General features: G+C 48.9%; 1 protein-coding gene across 5 annotated transcripts in view; it reads right to left on the minus strand.

Moving 5' to 3' along the window:
• The window catches only part of ankfn1 (ankyrin repeat and fibronectin type III domain containing 1), a 114,612-nt gene that overhangs the window by 38,326 nt on the left and 64,947 nt on the right, over window positions 1-11,339 (minus strand). For 4 of the 5 annotated variants that reach the window (XM_014340893.2, XM_014340892.2, XM_042213149.1 and 1 more), the window contains 2 exons: window positions 5,544-5,742; window positions 2,002-2,212 (listed from right to left, as the gene is read on the minus strand). In XM_014340893.2, coding sequence (XP_014196379.1) covers window positions 2,002-2,212; window positions 5,544-5,742 — 410 coding nt within the window. The remainder of the gene's footprint in view (window positions 1-2,001; window positions 2,213-5,543; window positions 5,743-11,339) is intronic. The other variant, XM_014340894.2, reaches the window with a different exon arrangement.

Raw genomic sequence — 11,339 nt, forward strand, 5'->3', positions numbered from 1 at the left:
GTGTGTGTGCGTGTGTGTGTGCGTGCGTGTGTGTGTGTGAGTGTGTGTGTGTGTGCGTGTGTGTGGACGGGTGAAACAGGCCTAAAGAGGCCCAGGTGCAGGAGACTACAACATGAGCCAGCTTTGTGAGGACCCTCGTCCTGTCTTTGGCGTCTTATTGGTCGGTCTCACCTTCACTGAACCGTTGTGTGTTTGGGAACAGAAGCTTCCTGTCTGACATCATCAACCGAGCAGAATGTTTTAAAACTGGGACGACAGCGAGGACCTGAATGAACTTCCTGTTTTCTTCAGCGAGTTCCTAATCAGAGGTGTCGCCCTCTGCTGGTCATTAGAAAACCTGCAGGTTAAATGTGGAGAGACCGGGTTCCTGAGGTCCTTCAGAGTAAAAGCCTCTTCCATCACGACTCCGGTGTTATTTCTGCCTCCTCTGCACTCACTGCCACCGTCACTCTCTGTTCTCGTGCTTGTAAAGCGTCCTTGGGTCTCCTGAAAGGCTTCATTGCTGTAACCTGCTATTACTATTACCGTGATTATTCCACAGGCTGCGTCTGAAATGCTGCAACAAACAGCTCAGTTCAGCCTGGTTTCAAACTGCTCTCACCTCCAGCTGCTCTGTAATTTTGCTGTCTGTAAATCCGTTTCATTGTTTTCGTGCTGGCAGTCGTGGAGCCCGTCAGTCACCACAAAGCACTCTGGTTTATTTAAGGTGGACTGGACCGATGGCGCGTGCACGCTGAAGCGATCTCAGAGAGCACTTTAAGTGTTCTGGAAGAATCAGAGAGCTGGCCTTGTGCTGTGTTCATCACAAACACTGGAAATGTCACATTTACAGGTTTGTGTTCAGCATGTTCTGCTTATTGGAGCGTTTTTATCCGCAGCTGTAACTCTGACAGCTGTTAGTGTCGGGACGAAATCTGTTTAATGAAACCGTTTCTCTTATTGCATCGTTCACTGAACGAGAAGTAAAGTCAGACTGAAATCTGTCTGCGCAGCGTTAAATTCACACTGTTTTCTGTCTGCATGCACGCTTACCACCGCCGCTGCCACCGCCGCCGCCGCCACCGCCGCCACCACACCCACCACCACCGCCGCCACTGCCACCACACCCACCACCGCCGCTAGAGGTTGATGTCGACCCGCAGCTCCTGAGAGCTGCAACGATCATGTTTTATGTAGCGCGCTGCTGAAGGGCGCTGTGGTTTAATTAAAGCTTAATCGCTGATCCCGGCGCTCTGAACCACAGAACAACCCAACGACACATCTGCCAGCAGCTGGTTTACAAATCAGTTATTAACCAATTAGCAGTGATTACTGATGGGGCCACAGGCTGCTAACAGTAACAACGATCAGCAGCACGATGGAGCCGTTTCTTTGGTACTTTCTGTTTATGCATAAACGATTTCTTTATGTGAAGAGTTTCTGGAAGCGTTTCACCAGGAAGAGCCGACTGACACTCCGTCAGTCCTCTGAAAGCCTCTGTTGGCTTTTTCACGTCTGAGTTGTTGAGTGAACGCCGCTGCAGGAGGACGTGCTTCAGGTCTCGACTCTTTTAGTGGCACAAACGTCTGTTTTCTGCCTCGCACGCCACGAAAACCCAAAACGCCCACATGTGACCCGAGCGACCTCCTGACAAGCCGCGTTGACGGGACGTCGGCTCTGACGGCTCGCCTGTAAATGAGGTTTCTGTCAGACTGAAAGGTCAGGCGGGCACACGCCATCAGACGTGACAGCTGATAAAGACGCGGAGGTAAGACCGAGGAGTCTCCCGGCTCGTGGAACTGTAATTGGCCTCGTCGCTTGGAGTGCTCGCACAGATGAAGCACAGCACTCGACACGCTTTCAACCTTTCGAAGTGACGGCCCGGCGGAACGGATTTCCTTTCAGGTGGTTGTGACACAGATTTACAACATGAAGTCTGACACGTTTAAAGACCAACACTCGGACGCTGTGTGTGCTGCGGTCTGGCTTCAGGGCCGAACCTGCCTGATGTGGCATACTCACAGTGCGGGCTCTCCTTGCCGCCAGCTTTCAGCAGCAGCTTGGCGATGGGCGTGTTGTTGGTCATGATGGCGATGTCGAGCGGCGTCAGGCCCTGGCTGTTGGGAGTGTTCAGGTCCAGCTCCTCGGCCGAACACTGGTACAGAAGGATCTGCACGGCGTCCAGGTCCTGCTGCTCCACCGCCTCGAAGATGCAGTCGCTGCCCTGCATCGTCTGAAAGTGAGAACCAGCATTTTACCAGTCTGGACACGTGGTCACGTGACTTTATGACACAAACCAAAGGTGAAGATCATACAAACCTGGATCCAAAACAAGCAAAACAACAGGAAGCTAAACAACAACCATCGAACGGCAGCGTTTCCTGATCCACAGTCGGAGCTTCCTGATGGTTCATGAGCCCACAGTGTCTGAAACACCGAGCTCTCTGGGCGCTCGCTTTACACCAATCATGTCATTAAGCAGCCGCCAGATGTTCCAGCAGCTGTTTGACATCTTTAAAGAACAGAGAACATTTCTGAGTTTCCACGTGTGACGAGTTTAAAAAACGCCGCTGCTCGGATCATCTGTACGTCTCCCACCGCGCTGCTTCATCCCCCTCAGACCTCACGTGCAGCATCCTTTCAGGCGCCGCGGGGACATCACCGCGTGAAACAGACACGTATGACATAAATAAATATACTGTATTTGCCATATATTATAATCACATCGTCATATTACACTCATCATACTGCAGTGAAATTACAAACCCAGCCTCATGTTCTCATGTTTAACTAAAGTTAAACTAATTCTTCATAAACTGTATTAAACTAATTTATTAACGTCACAATGTAATTATAAAAATGTAATAATAATATTTATATAAACAGAATATTTCACTGTATTTAATTACAAATAATGTAAATACAATATTTACACTATAATTATTTATTACAATTCTGTACTAAGATGTTTGTGTTTTTCATTTATTATCACTACACTTTATATTACACTAATTATACGATAGTTACACTAATGTATTGTAATTACACAGTAATCTATTTATAATTGTGGCATAACCAAAGTTGTATTCAGTGTATTTGCACTACGTTGCTCGATGTTTCAGTTTAACCTGAATGAGAGAGAGACCACATGCCAAACCCGAGTGTTGGAAACGACTTTTTGAATGTTTCCTCCTCACAGAGTAAAGAAGCAGCGAGGAGGAAGCTGATGAAACGGGAACAAAGTGTTTCTCTGCTCAGGCTGGAAACGGCTCCCCCTTCGCTTGTCTCTGTAGACGTGACGGCGGCGAGCGGAAACTTTTTGTTCTTTGTCAGGCTGACAGAGGGCGGCAGCGACCATCCACAGCGTGGCGGCTGCTTTCAGGTTTATCACAAAGCGTGTGAACAGAGAAACATCCTGCAGGCTGGTGGAGCTGCAGACCATCAGACGCGACGTGGGCCCTGGTTCAAAGTTGGATCAGGCTTCTGGATTTAGAAACAGCTTTGAGGTTTTGAAGTGGCGACATCACCAGTGTCGGTTTGGGCTCACTTCAGTTCTGTTAGTGATGTTTCCACCTCTCTTTGACTGGATTCAGTCACCTGTGACTGGGTTTGGATGTGTTTCCTGGACACTCGCCTGGTGGACCAGTCACAGTTTTTCAGTCCGTGTCGGTATCTTTAGGATTAAGATCAATGGTTGTGGTTTTAAACTAGTTCACGATCGTGAAACAGTTGTTGTGTGGACTGAAAGTGTCTCATGTAGTCCAGGAGGTTTGCTTTCCTGCTGCCGAACGACTCTGAACAATCTGCAGCAGAGGTTCAACTTCTAAGAACTAAAGACAGTTTCAGGTGCATCCCTTTCACAGCAGTTTGGGAACGAGCTTCCGTCGTCCTGGATTCAGACGGCTTCGAGGTTGAACTTGTTTCTACTTGTTACTCTGAACCTGTTGTTGTGTTTACACCAGAGATGGGTTTGAACTTGTTTGGTATGGTTTACTATCTCGACTGGTTCAGCTGATACTAATTTACAGCTCAGATTTGGGACGTCCTTGAAAACTCGCCACGGCTGTTCTGTGGACACTGGACTCCCATTGGATGGTTTTTGGACTTTGTTGGGGTTGGTTATTATCTTTGTTTTGGAGAACCTTACCCTGGTCTGTGTTTTGTGAATATGTCTCCCTCCATCTGCTGCAGGTCTTTGTGAGTTTGGGCTCCTGCAGAATGAACACGGGGACCTTTGGATGGTGGAGATTTGGACTGTGAGCCTAAACGTGAGCAGAGTTCTGCAGATCAACTTGTACTCGCTGTGCTTGGAGGCTTTTGTTTCCTCCCCCGTCTGCCTCTTTGTTTCATGTCTGCTGCTGTGGCTGGTTTGTAAATGTCAGAAGGCTGGCAGAGAGAGTGCGTGTGCAACATGACCTGTAACACTTGTCACACATGATGAGTCGCCGCAACCAAATGTTTCGCAGGGCAGCAGGAAGGCGGCGACGATGGCAGCAGACAGAGACGAGCCTGAGAAAAGATGGCGTGTTGCTACAAACCAAAGACGGCGTCCACAGTGTCCTCGAGCGAGGCACGTAACTCCACGTTCTCAGTTCACCGAACTCTGCAGCCGTGGAGTGACGAACAGTCTGTCTTTACGATGCGGGTCTGAGATCAGATGAAAGACGCGACAGTCGAGAGCAGAGGCTCTGACGACATCGCCGGTAACAGAATTAGCGAAGCGCGTTTCTCGATCCTTCTGTCAGAGACGGGGTTTCCCCCGTCAGGCCAGCCATTGCCACGGCAACATTAGCACAAGAAAAAAGCATCACATGAACATGTGGAGAGTTTATCACAGCTTCATGATCAGGATACAGGAGTTTTTTAAAGACTCGATCTGAGCGAATACCTGAACATCAGTGCCTGCACGCTCTCTGTGTTACTGTAGCGTAACAGCGCTGTGACACCTGTGCTACCTGTAATTCGGTGCTATGTAAATAAAACTGAACACATTAATGATGATTAAAACACCTTTATTCATGTTTTTGTGCCGTATGTTAGTGTTTTTATTCAGAAAACAGTTTCCAGCTGCTGAAATGTGAAGCTTGTTTGCTGTGTGAGTGTAAAGCACGTCTGCATACAGACTCAGCCATGTGGTGACAGGATAGTTTCACTGCTGACTTTCACACTCATCCCAAGATGTAAAGAGACTTCCTGTTTGCTGCATTGATGAAGACTGGATGAGTTTCTGCTAATTAGGACACAAATTAAAGCTGGAGGCTGACTAAGAGGACGCATTAGTCAGTGCGCCCCAGGGTGGCTGTAGCTACAATGTAGCTGCCATCACCAGTGTGTGAATGTGTGGATGACTGTGTAAAGCGCTATACAAATACAGGCCATTTACCATTTACCATTAGCTTAAATGGATTTTTGAGCGATGAACTGTCAGAGTAACATCGGCCTCATGCGGCTCTTTGTGTTCAAACCCCGCAGGATTCATGTCCAGCGTCTGTGCTGCAGTTAAAACAAACCTGCCGTTTTAACTCAGTAAAGTGATGCAGTGACCGAGGCGCGCCTGAACTCACCGAGGCTTTACGGAGCCGATCCGTCTTGCCAAAGAAGTAGGCATCTTCGAAGGAGGAGGTGCTTCCTCGCAGCTTCTCCGACAGGTTCCTGTAGAGGCGCTTGGCGGCATTGGGGGAGGCCGGCCCGCCGGGGCACTTCCTGGTCTGGGACAACTGTAGGTTCTGCATCTGCTGCGTCATAACACCCGGGAGGCGTCTGCTGGGATGGAAATGCAAAGATCGACGTTAGCTGTTGGGATAAAGCGTCGGATACAGACAAACAGGGATCACATGTGTCATCAAATGTTAATTACAGCTTTGACATCCTCATAGAACCAGAGATATGCTGAGCAACCACTGCTTACTCTGGACCCGTTACCATCACAGTCGCTGGAGAATCCTTTACATCAGTAATGCTGACAGACTAGATCCTAAAGCAGCTGCCAAAACCACCAATCAGAACCTCTGAGGACGTCCACAGTTTTACAGCACGCGCCAAAAGTCGAGGCAATAAACACGTTTGTTTATCTCAGGTCAAAATAATCCACAGACTCTTCCATTAAGTCTCAAACATGATTCAATTCATTAAAATAACTGTCTGTTACTCGAATCTCCGTCTTTGACCAGAAAACTGTCAAATTATATTTCCCACAAATGAGCCAGGAGGAGCTGGTGTGAGCTCGTCGTGGAGCTGGTCAGGAAGCATAAAGAGCCAAACTTGATTAAAGATAATGAATATTCAGCCTTTATCAAAGGCTGCAGCATGTACAAAGTTTCAACCTGTCAGGGGTCCCGCTCTGCTTGAAACCCCTTCAGCCGTCGCATTGTCAAAAAATCCATTCAGTTTTTGATCAGGCAGCTAAACAGCTTCCCGTCGCCTCCGGCCCTCGCTCGCTCTCCGGCCCTCGCTCACTCTCCGGCCCTCGCTCGCTCTCCGCATGACGCCGGGATAAGTTCAACATGTCACTGAAACGAGGAGACTGTCAAACGGCTCCTGCAGGGAACTAAAGAAGAAAAAGCTGCTGTCGCTGCTCAGCCTCAATGGAAAAGAGAAGCACGTTGAGTCCTGTCAGGGTTGAGCAGCAGGCTCCACTCAGGCCCAGAAACTCGGCGTTTACCTGTTTGTGCTTTTGCCTTTTTTTCTTTTGCATCACTTTGCTCTCTGCACGCAAAACAACAACATTTTTTAAATAGGAAACATATTCAGAGCTGCTTTAACTCACAGATTCAACACAGTACTGGAAACATTCCTTTTGGTCCATGGTTACATGACATCATCATGACATCATCGCGACATCAGCTGCAGATTTGTCAGCTGCATCCATGAGGACAGTCCCGTTCCTCCACCTCCCAGAGCTGTTGGACCCGTGACTGTGGAGGCCGTCTGAGGGCAGTGGACTCGTCTCCATAAAGCAGAGATGAGCTCCTGCTGGAGACACTGTGGTCGACGGACCTGGTCAGCAGCAACCGCTGACACGGGCAGGATGGATCCGTGCCACCAATGTCCACCAGCCGACGCTCATCGGACCAGGAAGTGTTTCTCCACCTTCCGGTGTCCGGGTTTGTGAGTCTGTGTGAATCGTGGGCTCAGCTTCCTGTTCTCACCGACAGGAGTGACCTCTGACCTCTGACCGTGCTGCTGCTCCCTGGAACTTTTCTTTGTAGACTCAGAGGTGATTGGTGGGAAAATCCCAGTCGTGCTGTGTTCAGAGTCCCTGATTCAGAGACTGATGCTGTGATTGGCTGATTATTGTTTGAGCAGGTGTACCTAATGAAGTGGCTGGATAGTAAATGATGTAAAAGATGAAGCAGAAAGTAACACCTCCACTCAGCCCATGTGCATGAGTCTGACAGAGCTGCATGATGTGACGCCTCCAGCTGCTCCAGATGTTTGCTGTAACACTTTTCCAGTCGTTATCATCATAATGATTCTGTGACGTCGGCTCGCTCTGTCCGCCGTTTGATGCATATTTAAGCTCAGCGTCGCCTCGCCACAAGGTTTTCTCTTATTACTGCCTGACTCTTCTTCTTCACACCTGCAGCGAGGCGCCCCCGGCTGGTACCCAATGAAAGCTGCCGCTTTGCCCAACCATCGTGGCCTCAGTCCAGTAAGACCTCGCTGAGCCGCCGCGCTGTGGCTGATTGGCTCACTTACTCCGCACCGTGTGTGTCACAATCATCACATCAGAGGGAAAATGGGCTTCGGCGGCTCTGTGTCTGAAACCAGAGCTTAATTTGCTCGCAGGATGGCGAGGACGGTCGTTTAGAATAGCAGGTAATCAGTCCGCTAATGAATTCACCATAAAAACCTACTGTTAGCAAAATGACTCATGATTTAATCCTGCAGCCTCGAACACAAAGGAAGGGAGACTGGATTAAAAAATACATCTCATTTTCAAACCTCTAAAACATGAAGAGCTGAACGCTAAACTGTGGGGAAAGCAGAGGCAAACATCACGTATTTAACACGATTCAGTGTGGCGGCATTTAGAGCAACAACTTTCATCAGGATGTGGGAAGCACAGAAATCATTCAGGAGCAGATGATACAAACAAGCGCCCATCCTAACAAACCCAGTGTCACCATGCTCTGCTGTGGACGGCTCGGTCTGGTACCATTTCTCACTAAAGCAGACTCACACATTTACAGCCCGTTCTGGTCTCCCCCTTCGTACCCCCTGTAGGGGGGAGACTCACTTTAGTTATGTATTACTAACAGAGCGAGTGACAGCGTAGTGTGACATGGAGATGCTTCAACACCAGGAGAAGAAACAAACCTCCTTTGGGGTTAAGAATGGATGTGCAGCTGAATTAGCCGCTTACAGTAAGTAATGTGCTGAAAGCAGCTGTTCAAAAAACAGGACATGATGAGCATTGGAGCGTTTTAAACCCCACACAGGATTTCTGTGGATACAATTCAATCTATTTACACAATGCAAAATCACAACCACAGTCGCCTCACGGTGCTTTATATTGTAAGGTCGACCCTACAATAATACATACAGACAACAATCATATGACCCCCTATGAGCAGCACTTTGGCGACAGCAGGAAGGAAAAACTCCCTTTTAACAGGAAGAAACCTCCGGCAGCACCAGGCTCAGGGAGGGGTGGGGCCATCTGCTGTGTCTGGTATCCAGTATCCACCCAGCAGACTAACAGAAACCAGAGAGGTCGTCACGGAGCGTGTTTTTAAAGGTCATGGAGCTCCACAGGGCTCTGTTACTGATCCTCTACTTTTTATTTACGTTTCACTTATATTCTTGTTTGTAAAACGACAAAATGTTTCCTCTTTCAAAACAGATGCAGAGGGGAGGATGTTTTTATAACTCACCTGTTTAAATTATATTCAGGCTCAAAGTTTGCAACATTAGGGGCGGGGCCTCTTTGACTGACAGGTGGATGGTGTCTGCTACGCTTCGCCTCAGCTTAGGACTGAACAGAGCTGTGGGCTGTGTTTATGCTGAGCCTTTCTAATGGGGCCTGACTGATATTGGAAATCTGCTGACAGAAAATAATGTTTACTTTCAGACATGAAACAAAGAGATTCCCTGAACATTTATTATGAGCAGCTCTATTATTTACTTGCTTACACCATTCCCCACTGTTCAGGTCAGCTGGTTGATTTCCTGGCATTCCAAAAATTTGTGTAGCCAACAGGGAAGCTGCAGAGTGCCCCCTGGTGGACAAACTATGCAACATCAAGTCTGAAAACATCCATCCAATCATCCATCTTCATCCGGGGCCGGGTCGCGGGGGCAGCAGCCTAAGCAGAGAGGCCCAGACCTCCCTCTCCCCAGCCACCTCCTCCAGCTTATCCGGGGGAACACCAAGACGTTCCCAGGCCAGCCGAGAGATATAATCTCTCCAGCGTGTCCTGGGTCTGCCCCAGGGCCTCCTCCCGGTGGGACATGCCTGGAACACCTCACCCAGGAGGCGCCCAGGGGGCATCCTTGTCAGATGCCCGAACCACCTCAGCTGGCTCCTTTCGATGTGGAGCAGCAGCTGCTCTACTCTGAGCCCCTCCCGGATGGCCGAACTTCTCACCCTATCTCTAAGGGAGAGGCCAGCCACCCTTCGGAGGAAGCTCATTTCCGCCGCTTGTATCCGCGATCTCGTTCTTTCGGTCACTACCCACAGCTCGTGGCCATAGGTGAGGGTAGGGACGTAGATAGACCGGTAAATTGAGAGCTTCACTTTTACACTCAGCTCCCTCTTCACCACGACGGACCAGTGCAGCGTCCGCATCACTGCAGCCGCCGCACCAATCCGTCTGTCGATCTCCGCATTCTCCCATCACTCGCGAACAAGACCCCGAGATACTTGAACTCCTCCAAGTGGAGGAGTCTGAAAACATGAGCTTTAAAATGTCCATATTCATCAGTTGTTATAAATCCTAATATAAAATAGGTCGAGATTCAAGCTTTATTAGACAGTTATTTGACTAATGACAGGGCTGCTGGTTTCACTAAAACACTGTCCAAAAACTCTGAGCTCCAGTTTTGGCGAGTAAAATTCGAGGCTTCTGACTGGATGTTACTGATTATCAGATTATTACGTCTGTGTGAAGCTCTCACACTACTACAAACAAAAGCATGGCGACAACCATGAAGCTAAAAATCATGGGTCCGGATGTTAGGCTTGCTGTGCTCACCATGGCGAACGGCGGCATACAAATGACGTCACATCCACAGAGGCTGCAGAGCAACCTTTGGTCTTTGTAACACAGAGAGACGCTGCAACAGCCTGAAAATATGAAACGTTCTGCAAGAAAACTCGCAGGTTTCCAGGTCGGACTGGTTCTTCTGCTCCTGTATCAGCACTGATGTGGCGGTTCGGCCTGAGCGGCGACACCTATCGTCCGGGTGGAAGCCAGTACCCGCCCTGGTGTAAATGGACAGGAGCTGTGCGAAGCGGCCAGTGCTGTGGACACAAAGGGGCCCTCGGGCATCGCAGAAGTTTCTTATCTTTAAGGGCCCAGCTGGCTCTCTGCAGCTGACACGACTCTGTTAGAAATAATTGGATTTCTTTGCTAATCTTGAGCATCTGTAACCTGGAATAACCAGCACCCCCACTGAAAGGCTAATTTCACCTCCAGCTGTGAGATCGGCTGCTTTTACACCTTTCAGGTTTCAGCTCAGATGATTCTTCTCATCATTTCACTCGTTTCTTTGTGGAAAAGCTCTCAGCCTTCATGTGTGTAAAAGCAAAGCTGTGCTGCAGTCAGGAGGGAGTCGGGAGGGCCTGAAGCTCATGCTTAGTGTTTGTTAGTGTTACAGTAATGGCTCACACACAAACTGTGTGTGTGTGTGTGTGTGTGTGTGTGTGTGTGTGTGTGTGTGTGCTGGTCACTGATGAGAGAAAAGTGTAAATTATTAAAGAGGAACAATTTGGTTTTGTAAGCGTTGTGAGGAAGCGCAGTCAGGAGGCATCGACTTCACTGTAAAAACACTCAAATATTCATTCACCAATTAAAACAGCCGCAGCGGTTTACTCTCTGATGACAGAATTTGTCAGACACCTGCAGCAGGTGAGCCCCGCCCCCCACCTGCAGGCACTTCCCCAGGTGAGCTCAAAGTCTGCCCACTGCCCACCTGTGAGGATTAATGTTGGACAAACTGCAGATTTCTGATTATTCAGTGCAGGTCGTGCAGGCTGACTCAGAGCCTCGCAATCACGACACGTTTGTGTGCGCTGCAGGTTGTCATCACCATCGTTCTCCAGATCAGTGAGTGACTGGAAACAATGCAGCCTTGAAACAGTCAGTGAGCTTCCTGTTCACGCAGCCACTCACATCAACACACACACACACACACAC

Source organism: Haplochromis burtoni, unplaced genomic scaffold (genome assembly GCF_018398535.1).
Source record: "Haplochromis burtoni strain Fernald_Lab_line unplaced genomic scaffold, NCSU_Asbu1 Contig_422, whole genome shotgun sequence".
NCBI classification, from domain to species: domain Eukaryota; kingdom Metazoa; phylum Chordata; class Actinopteri; order Cichliformes; family Cichlidae; genus Haplochromis; species Haplochromis burtoni.